The sequence below is a fragment of the Prunus avium genome, chromosome 4 (assembly GCF_965620075.1).
Source record: "Prunus avium chromosome 4, drPruAviu1.hap1.1, whole genome shotgun sequence".
Taxonomy (NCBI): Eukaryota; Viridiplantae; Streptophyta; class Magnoliopsida; order Rosales; family Rosaceae; genus Prunus; species Prunus avium.
In genome coordinates, this window is record NC_142287.1 from 33979613 (window position 1) to 33995116 (window position 15504).

At 38.8% G+C, this 15504-nt stretch overlaps 3 protein-coding genes across 3 annotated transcripts; all 3 read right to left on the reverse strand.

Moving 5' to 3' along the window:
• Positions 1-858: 858 nt before the first annotated feature.
• On the reverse strand, positions 859-1845 carry LOC148295288 (putative LRR receptor-like serine/threonine-protein kinase At1g07650). Its single transcript, XM_088251530.1, has 3 exons — positions 1665-1845; positions 1404-1554; positions 859-1300 (listed from the first exon to the last, which is right to left on the reverse strand). Exons 2-3 carry the CDS (start codon positions 1545-1547, stop codon positions 911-913), a joined length of 534 nt encoding a protein of 177 aa, XP_088107656.1. The 5' UTR covers positions 1548-1554; positions 1665-1845; the 3' UTR covers positions 859-910.
• Positions 1661-3909, reverse strand: LOC148295289 (putative leucine-rich repeat receptor-like serine/threonine-protein kinase At3g14840; the record flags this gene model as incomplete). Its single annotated transcript, XM_088251810.1, has 5 exons — positions 1661-1813; positions 2899-3098; positions 3192-3402; positions 3479-3597; positions 3735-3909. Coding segments are annotated over 5 exons (858 nt in total), but the record flags the coding sequence as incomplete, so codon positions are not given.
• Positions 3910-4193: 284 nt separating this feature from the next.
• On the reverse strand, positions 4194-13872 carry LOC110764624 (putative leucine-rich repeat receptor-like serine/threonine-protein kinase At3g14840). Its single transcript, XM_088251521.1, has 18 exons — positions 13640-13872; positions 8454-8631; positions 7494-7565; positions 7345-7413; positions 7183-7254; positions 7009-7080; positions 6836-6907; positions 6683-6754; positions 6532-6603; positions 6341-6412; positions 6183-6254; positions 5960-6034; positions 5750-5815; positions 5356-5424; positions 5228-5263; positions 5081-5121; positions 4516-4892; positions 4194-4446 (listed from the first exon to the last, which is right to left on the reverse strand). Exons 1-18 carry the CDS (start codon positions 13728-13730, stop codon positions 4237-4239), a joined length of 1788 nt encoding a protein of 595 aa, XP_088107647.1. The 5' UTR covers positions 13731-13872; the 3' UTR covers positions 4194-4236.
• Between the last annotated feature and the right edge of the window lie 1632 nt (positions 13873-15504).

Here is a 15504-nt window from a genome sequence, read left to right on the forward strand (position 1 = left end):
TCCCACCAAAAAGCAACATCGTCTTCTAAACTGGATGCAACAATTTCCACCATCTTCTCCTCTGGGATCGCTATTGAATCAAATATTTCCTCTATGTCTGCAACCCATTGAAGAAAGCCTTCGATGCAATCACTCCCCATGAAGGATGGAACAACTGCAACATCAAATTCTCTAAGAGTGATTGGTTCCCCGTCTCCACGGGTCCTATCTTCTTCGTCTGGACGAGCCATTGGAGGCACCTCGAGTCAGGCAAAACCTGTTCTGATAAGATAAGCCAATAATACCGAGACGGGAGAGACCCGCTCTGATACCACTTGACGCAGCACAAGCAATAAAGGTTTCAAACGAAAACCTTGAGTAACAAGGAAACTGGATTCCACCAGAAATTAAGAGAAACTCTCTTTGATTAATTTGATTAAAATCTGAAGTCCCGAAAAACGTTAGACAAACCTGTCTAAATACACAACTCTCAACCCTTGTAACTGCTAGGGGAGTTATTACAATTAAACTGAAAAACATAATTAATTCGGAGACTTAACTACGTAACTCCGAAACTGAACAAAACAGAATTTATTTGGGGAATTAACTACGTAACTCCGAAACGGAAAAAAACATAATTTATTTGGAGAATTAACTTCGAACTTTGAATGCAGTTTTGAAAGGCCAAACGACCCAAGAATGCCAAAATCCATCGTACATTACAGCAAAGCTGTGAGTTTGACTCGTGGCATCGTTCCCTTTCTGAAATGGTATTTTGCGCCCTAATCGGAGCTCGGACGACAATTCTGCAAATTCCCACCACGTCCCTTTTCTTGCTCAACCGCGATAAAATCTGCCATCTGTTCTACATCAAAACCACTCTAAGATATGCTATTTTTCCAACGTAAAATCTTGAGTCTTAGCATTTACATTAGCAAGAACTAGTACTGGGATTGATTTTATAGAGATCAGAAGACGTAGTAGTAGCAGAAGAACCAATCCATGGTGCATCTGATGATGAAGGAGTAAGGCTCTGAGTTTGACTTGGATTCTGTGATGAATTGTGATCAAACTGTTTTGTCAAGGCTGTTAGCCTCAGTTCATCACCGTAAGTACTTGGATCCGTGACCAATTCTTGAACAGCCGTACGCCCTTCAAGCATACTCACTACTGCAGACATGGTAGGCCTAAGCGCTGGTGCTGCATTGATGCATAAGATAGCAACTTTAGTCATCCTAATGGCCTCTTCCTCACTCACATCGGACCCCAATCTTGGATCCACCAGCTCCAATAATTCCCCTTTTTGTTGTAAAACAAGAGCCTGAAATTTAGCAGAGAAAAGAGATTTGAAAATGGAAAAGCAACTCATAGAAGCAAAGAAGGATGACCAAGTTGGAAGGACTTTGAATGAAGATCCATCTTACCCAATCCACAAGGCATACAAAGTTCTCATTTGGTCGATATTTCATGTTGCTCTTTCCAGCAACAATTTCCAATGTAACAACACCAAAGCTGTAGACATCTGCTTTGTAGGTCAAATAACCCCATAGTGCATATTCTGGCGCCATATATCCTCTGCACACAAAAAACGATTGTTTTCCTTAGCTGGGTGGAGAAAAGTTCATAAACAAAACATGCTCTGAAATGCAGTTCAGAGAAAGAAAAAAAAAAGCAGTATAGCTTACATAGTTCCAGCAACTCTAGTGCTAATGTGGGTGTTCTCCTCTTCGTCAAGCTTGGCCAACCCGAAGTCCGAGATCTTGGAGTTAAGGTCTCGGTCTAGTAATATATTTGTAGTTTTAATGTCTCTATGTACAATCTTCAGTGCTGATTCCTCATGCAAAAAAGCCAGACCTCTTGCTATGCCTAGTGTCACGGATCGCACTTGAGCGTGTGCTTTCGTGACTCCGTTGGGACATCCATGCGCTTATGAGGTAGTCTAAGTGTGGAAGAGCGAGGGCTTAAGAGCTAGAATGGTTTGTGTTGGCCGGGTTGCATGGCTGAGGGGTATTTTGGGTATTTCCGAAGGTTACGGGAGGAATCTGAGGAAGCTAAAAATACTGGGACGTTCGTGTTGTCGATATACACGCAACGCAACTGACGGTTCGCCATTCGGAGTTCGTATGAATTAGTTATGCTCAATTATGACTCCTCGTGCATAGGTGATGTTCCCTCCTGGAAGAAGGCTAAATGCATAAAATGCTATATAGGGGGTGACATGGTGTCATGCTCTCCACCACCCCTGGTGCTTACACCCTTGTGGCACTAAGCGAGCATCCTTATGACATTGGAGGTAGTCATAAGGGCGGGCATGAGATTGTTGAAGGATAATCTATGTCTCCGAGGGAAAGGACTTCCCGAGGACAGTACGAACACGCGGGGCCGTTCGTATTGCGCATCATTGGAAAGAGTGAGGTCAACGTATGGCATTCGCTATGCCGTCGGCTAGCGAGGCATTTGACGAGACTCGATGGACTTGGCTTGGGTTCGGCCTTGTCCAAGATGGAAGGAAGATATTCGGATGCCGGTACGCATGGGTTGCGACCCCATGCAAAGCATAGATGGTTATGTGGGACATTCGGAATACATATGTCGCCAAGGCTTGGGCGACATGCGAGCGTGACAGCTTGCGTGGATGGCTTGAGGATGTGGGCTATCGTGGTTGCTAACGGATGACCGACAGAAGTGTGGGTAAACCGGTGGTGTGTTGGATCGCTATGTCTTGACTTGGACATGAGCGAGCCACGAGTTTGGCATGCGACGTGGTCGATGCAGTTGTCGTGTCTTATGCAACGCTTGATGTATGGGCGTCGAGGGTTCGTTGCCGGATGCGGGGTGATTGTGTTGTCACAAGGAAGTGTGACTCGTTGTCTAGCTATAGGGCTTGGCGCCTATGGGAGACGACACATGATGGTGAACCTCTCGCGGAGTTGTGAGAGTCATGAAGTGGGGAGAAGGCTGACTGGGATTCGAAGGGGATCCTGGGCCGCACGGGTGCGTTTGTGCGAGCGAAATTTGTGTTTTGCTTCCGCCGCGCCGCGTCGCACGCTCGTCCCGTGACACTAGGCATATTTTCTGCCTTGTAGGCCAGTCCAATTTTAAAGGACTTTCCTCCGGAACTGCAACAAACATGGATTCCCAAGCAGTGATCTCATTTTTGTTTTTCTTAATACACCATTTCAGTTTTTTGTCACTGGACTTGATAAGCTTACCGAACAAAGCACGTGCAAGGCTGTTGTTTTCCATGTATTCATATACCAACAGTAACTGGTTTGATTCAACACAGCATCCATACAATCTAACGAGATTTGGATGTTGTAAACCAGAAATCATGCCTATTTCATTCACAAATTCCCGATTTCCTTGCTTTGATTTGGATGATAGTTGCTTAACTGCAATTATAGTACCATCCAATAAGATACCCTGAAATAAATACAGTTTAGTAGTTTTCAAGCATGATAAGTATAGGCCTAAAAGTAAGGAACTAGTTATATGGTACCTTGTAGACAGATCCAAAACCGCCTTCCCCGATTTTGTTTATAGGATCAAAGTTATTAGTGGCGGCTTTAATTTGCTTGAAGGTGAAAAAACCAGTTTGCAGATCCAGTCCTCTCAGAGCTGTCCACAAAACAAGGTTAGAATATGTTGGTAATGTCGTTGAACTACGTATCCGGGTATGTGTTTTCTAGCTACATGGTATTAGAAAGAATGAGACCAAAGTACTACTTGAAATTTTCACAGTAACTTAGTGGCACCTTTTTCCCTAGATATCTTGCAATCCAGACAGCCTTTCCACCAAAGAATGCCGAAAATCAAGAAAATGAGGAACAAGACTGAAGCTCCAACTGAAGCTCCCACTACAATAGGTAACTTGCTTTTCTTGAACTCTAGCAAATAAAAAAGTGAAAAGAAAAGATCAGCAACAGAGAATACAAGATGACGTCATAAGTCCGGTATATCAATTCATAGCAGTATCTTGTAGGATGTTGTAAAGACCAAATTGAGCTAGAAAGATCGAAAAGGAGGAGATCAATTGCACAGTTTCTTGTTATTTAAGGTAAACAAACTTTCCATCTGGGTACTTCTTCCAGTAGTACACTGTACTTGATCTACTATATATTTTCCAATCTATTGCAATTAACATACTTGTATTTTTGGTACATTTCCTGTATGGAACGAGAACAAACAAGTGGGATATAATAAATTTCTTAAACAAACTTAAGATTGTGTCCATGAGAGAGAGTTAATGTTTCCAATTCAGAATATACCGGGCTCTACAGAGATAGCAGATATAAGAGGACCATATGTTCCTCTCTTTGGAGAAGCTGTTGTCCCTTTCCCGGACCAATGAAATCGGATCTCTAAAGTTTTATTCTTAACCTCAACTGCTTTACATTTCTTAATGAGTTCTTTATCAACGCCGTGTGCTTCCTTTTTAATTTCAAAATCCTTCCACACCAGTTTCTCCTGTAGCAAACTTATCAATCAGAAATCATATTTTGTTGCATATAGTGTACAAACAGTATGCTTGACTACCTGAATATAAATATCAAATATCCGTCTTCCAACACTACGAAAAGATCTATTGCCTCTGATCGTTATCTCCGAGAAGTGAAGTTTCACGGTGTAATTGCCGTTTCGAAAGCAGCGTGCATAATACGTGAGAGAAAGAGGATTGATGCGTGCACTTGTGTACAAATCAGAGTTGCTCATTCTAAGTATAGATACATTATTTGCAATGTAGTCTTTAGCAGTAGAGTTATGATCCCAGAATATTCCAGTGCTACTGGTTCCCCAGATAGGTCTCAGAGGAACGAATTTTGCTGCACCTCCTTGGTCTTGATCTTCTTCAAAGGTGACTCCTTCAATGGTGGTTCGTTTTCCACCACAATTTATATGCAACGAGTACTGATCTATTCAGTAGCAAGCAACAGAGAAATGACATCATAAAAATTCTAATCAGATGAAGTCAAATATTTGATTGTAAACCAGTTTCTGTAATTGTCACATGCAAAGTTAAAGTATGAACTAATTCTTTTACAAGAACTTTAAAATATTAAATAATTAAAAAAAGCAAACCCCAGTTGTACTGTATTGTTACCTTCTCGACATGGAAAGTTGCTCATGCACTCTACAAATGATCTACATTAGTGTGGCACACAATCAGCTGATGCAAATTTAAAGTCCAGAATATACGGAAAGGGAAAAAATGGCTTCACCAATGAAGATTAAAAGTTTAGAAGCTTACGAATTTCTTGGTGCAGAAGAGCTTTTAAACAGGTTTCTGATAAATATTTCAAAGAAAAATGCATTATTATAGGTGAATGAAGACACCAAAGTGAGCTAAATAATCACTAACTAGAAATATGTTCCTACAGTGTTTCTCGGCAATTATTAGTTGGCTCAGAGCTCTCAGAAAAATTATTGTAAGAAATATCAGTCGGGCTGCATACAATACAATAAAATTGTAAGTCAGAACAGCTCCACCAGAAAAGTTGCATTTTGGAGTATCAATAAAAATTGTAAATATGGTTAAAGGATCAATTCCACAACAGAAAATCCTAAAAGTTGATCATTTAAAATTTTAAATGTTTCAAACAATTAAGATAGATTGTATGTGACTGCCTAGGACCTCTAACCAAAGTAGAAGTTCCCATATTTCTAACTATATTATCTGTGTAAACATTACGCTAACTTAAAAGTATATATTTCCTCAGGCTTCAATAAGAAAATAAAACTCAAGAAATTCTGTATAGGATGGAAAACATACTAGCTACTATCTCTGCTCTTCATCCAGTCTGGAACAGACCCGGTGAGCCAGTTGCTTGTTAGATACCTATCAAATGCATAATAACATTATGTAAAATATATGTAAATATAATATAGAGTTGTAATTTAATATATAGGCAGGGGAGGCCGCCCCGCCATGCATTATGATGTCTGCTAGTGAAGTGACCTTCATGAAATTCACATTTCTTACAAGTACTTCACGTTTTGCAGATTTTCATAGTCAGGAATATTAATATTTCCTTCCAATTTGTTGAAGCTGAGATCTCTGCAAGAAATCAACTAAAAAGATTGTCATAACTCATAAGATCCCAAAGTTCCATTACTTGGAAGCTTAAATGAACGAAAAAAACTATCATTAATCAACTTGCGCTGTGCATTTGAACAAGATGAAAAACAAAGAATAACAGTGTTACAATTTATTCAATTTTTCCTTGTTTGATATATAAGCAGGGATAGGTCCATATAAATTGCAGCTCCTCAGCATTCTGCAACATAACTTGGTATTATTAGCCTAACTCAGCTAAGAGTCTTACATTACAACATGAAAATGTAGAACAGTTTTAGGACGTACAAGTATTTCATGCCCCTTATATTACTCAAGTTTGGAAATTTTGAACCCCCTCCATTTAAGTCACTGAACCTTCTGCATTGAATTTCACCATGAGTCATTGTAAGAAAAACAAGTCACTGTGGTATGAAGTTATCATAAAATTTTCAAATCAGGATTAAGGTTCTTTAGTGTTAATGCAATGCAGAACTCACAGTTCTTCTAAATTACTCAAGACAGAAATGCTAGACGGAATGGGGCCATGGAGACCACTAGCTTGGATCTCTCTGTCAGCAACAAAATTCAAAATCAATCAAGATTACACAAGAAGAGTTGTTAGAATATGTTATAGGAAAAGGCACTTACAATTTCACAAGTTGTTTAAAATTTTCCAAATAATCAGGTATTCTTCCCGTGAAGTTGTTACTGCTAATCCTACTGCATGAAGGGAAAGATTGAAAAACATGAAGCTGAAGATTTCCAAACAGGAAAAACAAAGTTAAGGGTACAAACACTTACAATTCTGTTAATTTAGTCAGCTTAGTGAAAGTCACTGGCAATTCTCCTGTGAGATTGTTTGCACTGAGAATGCTGCAGATACCAAGGCGAGTCTTAATAACTTATCCACTGCAACTTGCTTTACCATTAATATTAAAAAGAAACTGTGGATGCAAAAGAAAAAGGGAGCTTACAAAATCTCCAAGTTAACCAAATTCCCAAGCTCAGGAGGAACAGTTCCAGAAAACAGGTTAGTCTCTAAGTTCCTGGAATTAAATTCTTCGTCACAGCAGGCTAACCGAAATGAAACTTAAAGTTGATTTGACAAATAAAAAAGAGTGGTCAAGAGAGATAGAGGCAGAGCATACAGATTGATTAGAGTGGTAATGTTCCCCAAGTAGCGAGGGATTTGTCCTGATAAGTTGTTCACATTCACGGCCCTGCATGCAGTTTCCTCATTTTCTTAGTAAAATTAATAAAAGCAATTAGAATTAGCTAACCTTGAACTTGAAGGTCAGAAGTCATTTTACAGAAGTTCCAACTTCGTAGAAGCCCATTCATGCGGTATAGTACCACTGAGGTAGTTCCTGGTGAAATCACTGTAAAAAAGACAAAATTAAAATAAAATTATACTATTATTAAGCTTTGCAGATTATAAACTGAGAAAGGTTTCCCTTACACTCGTGTTATATAGGGCAACTTTGCAACAGATGGTGGAAGTACACCAGCAAGATCTTGCCCTTTAAGAAAACTATATAACAAAAATGTTCAGCGCTCATAAACTTCAAAACCCACATGCACAATTGCACATACACTGATTTAATGATAGGCATGCACAACACAACTCAAATGTAATTCACCCAAAGAACAAAAAGAAAAATCAAATCAAATCTATTGCATGCTATAGTTGAGTGGACTATTCTGCAAACACAATGTTCCACCCCTAAATTACTGTGTATGTGAAAGGGGGATTCGAACTTAAGTGCAAGAGGATGCTCTCACTACCTTGGCCAACTGGAGTAACCAACAACTGTGCCAAATTAGATTAATGGCATGTTTACTAATCCGGAATTGGAATTCTCATCAGGAATTGAATTCCACTTTTGAGGATTCCTGCGTTTACTTCACATAAGGAATTGAAAAAGTAAGCGGGGCCCACACAAAATTAGGAATTGAATTCCTGATTTTGGAGGAATTCAATTCCGGAATGGGAGGTGGTATTCTAATTCCTGGAGAATTCACCTATTAGGAATTCATCTTTTTTACCCATTATATCCTCACACAATTTTCAAAATTCCAAATATGCCATCTACTTTAACCAAAAAATGAGGACATTTTAGTAATTAGTACCACTTATACCCCAATTCCTTATGGTTTAGTAAACAACTTCAATAGGAATTCGGAATCTAACTCCCCTCAATCCATATGGTTTAGTAAACAACTTCATTAGGAATCCGGAATCTAATTCTCCTCAATCCAACTCCTCCTCAATTCAATTCATCCTCAATTCAATTCCCCCTAATTCAATTCCGAATTAGTAAACATGCCATAAGGTTTATAGTGAACAAGAAAAGGGAAATTAAATTCATAGATAAACCAACAGAAAACATATAAATAAGTAAGCTTTGAGTTGACGTACATGCTGACAACGTGGCAAAACCCGTCGGGATAGGAGCAGTTGCATTCGAGGGTCTTGTTGTAGATAGGGTTGGCTTTAGAGTGTAGGACATCCCAGTTTGTGTAATTGATGCACGGGTTTACGTTGAAGTGCAAGTCCGTTTTCCCCAATTGTTTTGCTATTTCTTTTAGTGCTTCCTCTGCGCATGCAAATCAAACCCATGATCATATAATTGAATATTTTCCACCATAATCAACTCAAATAGCATTGATTAGATCTGTTTGTTTAATTAACCCAGGATTATCAAAGATGATATCCAAACAATTTGTGACATATGGTAATACCAACTAGGAGGTCATATTGATTTAAATTTGTGACATGGTTAGAAGTTCGAATTTCCCACCTCACACATTGATTTTTTTTATTATAATAAAGATGAGGTAATATTGGATATAGGCCTTCAATTATGAGTGCGTAGGCCTGATTGATCAAAAATATTACGAGTGCATAAGCCTCAAACTGGGCCAACTTGGGCTGGTGCCAAAAAAGTGACCAGGTTTATTTTTTCATTTTTTAAAGAAAAGTAGAGTGATTGAGCCTGATATTGGCCCAAATTGGGCTTGGGCCTTCTGCCACCCACCATTCTAACCTAGAAAACCTCTCTAGAAGATACAGATCATGCTCTGTATCTCTCCCAATCATTGAATTTCATATCCATTTCCACTTGTAATGATGAAAGAAAATTCAGGTCCAACTCTTTAGCTTCTTTCATTTGGTTTTCGATTATAAAGTTGTAACCTTTATTTATGCTTTTAAATCAATATAAATTAGGATGAAAACAAGTTCTTTCTCTTTTTAAATCTTTTTTGTAAGTTTATCATATGGGTTCTAATTTTTGTTTATACTGACAAACATTGAACTGGGAGTGCTCTAACACAGTAACACTAGAAAGGTTAAAATGTTCTACCAATTCCCAATAAAAAATACCAACTTTTGCATTGAGCACTCTGTTCTCTGCTGTTCAACACAACTCAAAAAAATACCCCAGGCTTCATTTTTTTCAAAACAAAAATAAAAACTGAGGCTTTAGTGCATAGATTTTGAGTATCAGCAATACAAACTTGAAAAAACATTCAGAAGAAGAAGAAGAGATTGTGGTTCAACTTTGACTGTGGATATGCAGAAGCAGAGGACCAACATTGGGCCAGGTTACTGAAAGCACGGTATTTTCCTAATGCGGATTTTGCACATGCCCAGCGAGGGTCCCGTCCATCTTGGATATGGTCTAGCTTACTAGAGGGAAGAAAAATTATGCTAGATGGTGCAAGGTGGCAAGTTGGAAATGGAACCAAAGTTGACATCTGGAATGACAATTGGCTACCGTGCGATCAAGTAACTAAGCCATCACCTATTCATGCGGTTATGGGTGCCTTTCCAACAACTGTTAATGGGCTGATTGATAGAGAGGCAAATGTTTGGAGTCTTGAGCCTATTCAACAGTCGGTCCACCCTCGGGTTTTGTCTCTGATCAGGGCAATACCTCTATGCAATACTGAAGAAGATGATAGGCTGGTATGGCCGTGGGACAAACGAGGTACTCTCACTGTTAAGAGTGGTTATTTCTGGGCGTTAGCCAAAGAAAATGCCATGAGGTTATTACCGGGTAACACTTCTCACCAAGTTGATAAGGGCATCTGGAAGGTATTATGGAGCTTGAAGGTGGTTCCGAAAATAAAAAACTTCATGTGGAGAGCAATTTCGAATGCGCTTCCAACAACCCTTAATCTTTTCAAACGAAAGATCACCACAAGACCTCTTTGCTCCATTTGCGGTCAATTTGAAGAAACTCCTGAGCACATGCTTCTTTTGTGCCCCTGGGTCCACTGTGTTTGGATGGGGTCCCCTCTGAACTACAGACCAAATGCTCAACAAATATCAACGCTGGATGGGTGGCTTTTTGGTCTATATTCATCTCTATTAAGCGACAAAGTTACCATGATGAGTGTTGTGGGAACAGTGGGTATTCTTTGGTGGGAAATTTGGAAAGAGCGTTGCTCCGCTGTTTTTGAAAATCGGAACCCAATCCCTGAGGTTGTGCTGCGTAAGTGCTGTAGTAGTCTACAGGAGATGTGTATTGGTGGGGCCGACAGCAGCTCCATGGAGTTGAGGAACGCTATTAATTCCGAAGCCACCCCCTTTTGGAGACCTCCTCCCAGCGACAAGGTTAAGGTTAATGTCGATGGTGCGTGGAATGCAGCCACGGGTCTTGCTGGTGTTGGCTGTGTCATCAGAAACTCTAATGGTGATTTACTTGGTGGTGAATCAAGAATCAACGTGCGATCTGCCCCCATTGAGGCTGAAGCGGAGGCTGTACTTAGTGGTCTTCATCTTGCTAAGGAGCAGGGTCATCACGATGTGGTTCTTGAATGTGACTCTCAAGAAGTTGTCCAGGCTCTTAGAGACAGAAAAAGGGCGATCCCTTGGAAGATCTACCCCTTTATTCAAGCTATTCGTAGGTTGGTGTCTTGGTTCTCATCCATTCATTGGGCATGGATTCCTCGCACTGCCAACAAAGCTGCCCATGTGGCAGCAACTATCGCCAATTTGAGGGTGAGGCATCTTAGATGGGCTTCGCAGCCCCCTCCCTCCCTGGTGCTTGTTCTCTCCCGGGATGGCCTGCCAGGGCCTCCATCTTAGTGCTTTTTTTGCCTTTTTCATGGTCTGTAGTTTCTGGGCTAAGTGTTTAGCCTTGAAGCACTACGTCATGGTTCTTCCTTTTGTTGGTTTCGTTCTTGTAGTTCCCTCCCCAGCTTTTGGAGAAAAACTTGCCTGGCACGGGTATGCCAACGTAAGCATTCCACCTAAGTATCCCCACCCAATTATATTTCGACACCTGTCAATCACTTTAACACTTAAAAAAAAAAAACATTTTGGTCATCTCTGCCCCTCCATCCCCGCGTCTGCAACTCTCACCCCAGGCAAGTTTTTTCTATCTCCTCTCTCCCCTCTTATTCTTTCTCTCTCATCTGTTTTCCTCTCTCTCTCTCTCTCTCTCTCTCTCTCTCTCTCTCTCTCGTCTCTCCTCTTTGCATCAGTAACAATTTTTTTTTTATGTGGAAATCAGTAACATTGGCAGGTTCCTTGTATAAGTAACCCAACCCCACGAGTCAATTTTGGGAACATAGGAGGCCGGCACGAAGAGATGGAGTTAAAGGGAGAGATTGGCCTCCAGATCTGATATCAGCCACCTCAAATTCGAAGGCAGGTAAAACCGCTGCCTCCATTGTTGTCGGTGTGAAGAGAGATGAGAGAGAGAGCCGGTGAGAAGAGGGAGATGATGCCCACGAAGGAGGAGGGGATGGGCACGCGGAGGATGGAGGATGGAGAATGATGGGGTCAACTTTGACGCTGACGCCACCAGTGGCTGTGGTGGTGAGTAACGGTAGGGAAGAGAAGGGTTTGACTGTTGATTTAACCAATTTTTTTTTATTTTTTATAAAGTGTTATGGTGGTTGACAGATGGAGAGAAGGGAACATCTGAGAGAGAGAATAAGAGGGAGAGAGGAGATAGAAAAAACCTGGGGTGAGAGTTGCAGCGCGGGGATGGAGGGGCAGAGATGACCAAAATGTTTTTTTTTTTAAGTGTTAAAGTGATTGACAGGTGTCGAAATATAATTGGGTGGGGATACTTAGGTGGAATGCTTACGTTGGCATACCCGTGCCAGGCAAGTTTTTCTCCAGCTTTTGGGTCTTTTTATGAAAGCTGAAGTTGACCAAAAAAAACATGGCTACCAAAATGACAAGGTCCATGGTGGCTTTTGAAACATCAAAATGAAATCTTGCCATATCAATCCCTGATGTAATATATCAATTCCCTGATATCTGTATTATCCTTATTCTTTCTTCGCTCAATCTCAGTCTGAGTCTCAGTTGTTAATGAAGGGTCCCTCTTAGCCTTATGAGCCAATGACTTTTGACGGGTGTGTGTTTGTTGTTATGTCTGACTTCGAACCTAGTTGGCCGATTCGATTACATTATTGTCGAGGGAGGTGTTTTTGCTTTCTTTGACTATGACAAGTTTTTCATTTCCCTTTTTAGGATTTTTTTTGTCGGCGCCATGAAAAGTTTTTCGAATCTTTTTTGGGTATGTGAAATTTGACAACGTCGACCCCTTGATTATTCTAAAAGGCTTTATATCGCAAAACGTTCTTGAGATTCAAAAAAATCATAAAAATAAAAAATGAAAAAACCAAAATAAAAGTTGTATTTTAAAATTTAAATTATTTTTAAAATATATATATTGTATTTTAAATACATATGGCACTATATTATTGGATATGTGGGCTCCACATATATGCCACATCAAAAAACCAACGGAGTTTTTGACAAAAGGACTATTTGTGAGCACATATATTAATCTTGAGGACCACGAACAACGCAAAAAAAAAAAAAAAAAAAAAGGATACAATATGATAGTTTCGTGAACCTTAGAGATGTTTTGTGATAAAAAGCCTATTCTAAAATCTGACTTTCCTAGTGATTACTATTAACATATGAGTATTTGAATTATTCCCTAATTCTGTTGCATTTACTAACATATAAGAATAAAACTTGTATGAATTTCACATTAAAAGATACAATCCAATACCCAAAAAGAAACTAGATTGATTGAATGGTACTAGTTGATCTCATGCATATTCATTCTTTTACTTATTCCTTAGTTCCTTTATTCGAAATAATTGAACACGTTATAAAGAGAGTTTCATGTTGTAAATTGAACAATAGTTGAGAAAACAACCTTTGAATATGAAGAAATTCTTAGTGTGTGTGTAAGAGAGAGAGAGAGAGATAGCATCAAATTCAAATGGTTTATGTATTTTAATTTTTGTAATGGTTGATATCAATGGATGAGATGAAACGTGTTAGTAAAGGATGATAACGAATAATACCAAGTGTAAAAAAAAATTAATAATAAAAAAGAGGTTGGTTTGATTTAGTTTAGAGGGTTTCAAAAAGGTCAAAACAAACCACACGAAACTAATTGTGGTTTGGTTTGATTCCTTCAGTCCAAAATTACAACTTTTTAGTGAAAAAAATCAAAACAGTGGCATACTGCCGCTAAAACTTGATTGAAGTGAGGCTTGAGTGAATGCATGGATATTAGTATTACCAATATACAAACTTAAACAAGAAGAAGAGTAAGTTACCTTCTTCAGCAGGCAGACGCGAAGCTTGTGCTTCAACTTCGACTGATTTGGTGCATAAGCAGAGAACCGAAATGAGCATAATGAGGTTCATGATGGTTTTTGAAGCAATACAATTAACTCCCTCTTGCCATTTATCCTTGATGCACTACACTGGTAAGAAAACTCTCTCGGAATTTCTCTTTCTTTCTCTTTATATGATCCTCACTCTTCTTTCTTACTCAGGCTTGTACAATGCACACAAACCATTACCTATTTATAGGCAAGGAGTACCCCACCCTTCAGTGAAATCAAAGAACGTGAGAATCAGGACTAGGAGGGTGAGATTTTTTTAGAGTGCTGCTATTTCCACCCGCCTGTCCTATTTTCCCACCCACCTTATTTTCAAAATTTTAAAGATTAATTTACCCATTTATAAAATGACTTTTAAGGACTCTCTAATTTTTTGACAATTTTCACTTTTAATAACTAAAAAAAACAAAAATTAATTCTTAAAAACAAAACCAAAAACCCAAGAGCCACCAAAGCTCGTCCACCCCCACCGACAATGTTTCAGCAACTAAATAATTCTTCAGTTTGTTTTGTTTCTAGAGATGCCAATACAATGGCACATGGTCTTGCATATTTCGCTATTTCATCAATTAACATGTTCTCATGGGATAGGGACCCTCCTGCTTTCATCGAGAACTTGTTGGTTGAGGAGGATATGCTGTAATCGGTTTCAGTTTTATTGAAATAAATACATCGTTTCCACACCAAAAAAAAAAAAAATAATTCGTTTCCACTAAAAAAATTGAGAATTTGAATAAATTAATAATTAAAGGGTATTTTAGGAATAATGGTGGGTGGAAAGATAGGATTGTATTTTTTTCAAATTTACATGGTGGGTGGGGAAATAAGACAGAGGGATGGAAATAGCAACACTCTTATTTTTATGGGTTTGGTATTTGTATCACCCACTCAAAAGTCTCATACAATACAACATTTAATGAAATACCTCAAAATTGATAAGTAATTGAATACCACCAGATTTTAATTCATTACTTAAGATTCCTAATTGAATACTACTGGACTTTAATTCATTACTTAAATAACGTGATTGAATATCACTGGACTTTTAAGCTTCAAAACAATCTATTAAAATCCTAATTGAATACACCCCTTTAATTTCTTTTAATTAAAATTTATTCTTAATCATTTAGCAGTCGCCAAAAATAGAAACTATTCCTAATCATTAAGCTTGAGTAACCTCATGGAAGAGATTGCCAACATAGATGGTAGTGTATGCTTGATTATTTTCAGGGGCCTCTTAATTGGAGTTCTCCTGACCTCCATATGAAGATCCATTTGTAAGTAAACATTTTGAGTGTCGTCACTTTGCTTCTCTTCAATGGAGCGAATTTGTCTACTTCCAAGCCATTGAGGATCCTCTTGGTTGCGGATAAAAAAGCAACAACAAAAATACACAAAGTCATAGCAACTATGAAAGACCAAGAAGCAAGCAAATAAAGTTGCATATGTGTAACCTCTGGACTAAGATCGCCAACAAAAAATAACCGTTTGAGACTGAAAATCGTAGGTTAAAAAGAAAAGAAATACAAAAAGTTTTTCTAAAGGTCAGAAGTGGGTATTAGAGAATTATAACAGGTAAGTTAGTCCTAAAATGTTGCATCACATGCTTTCTCATGTGGGGGAAAAATTCTCAAATAATGTTACCCAAAAACAAAAAAAAACAAAAAAATCTCAAATAAAGCCAAGGGTGTGAAATTTTCCCTACATGGGCTGTAGTTGAGTGGTCTGCATGACAAACCTTATCTTTTGAAAAATCACAATGAGTGGTCAATTGTATAAAGACCCGACAATATTAC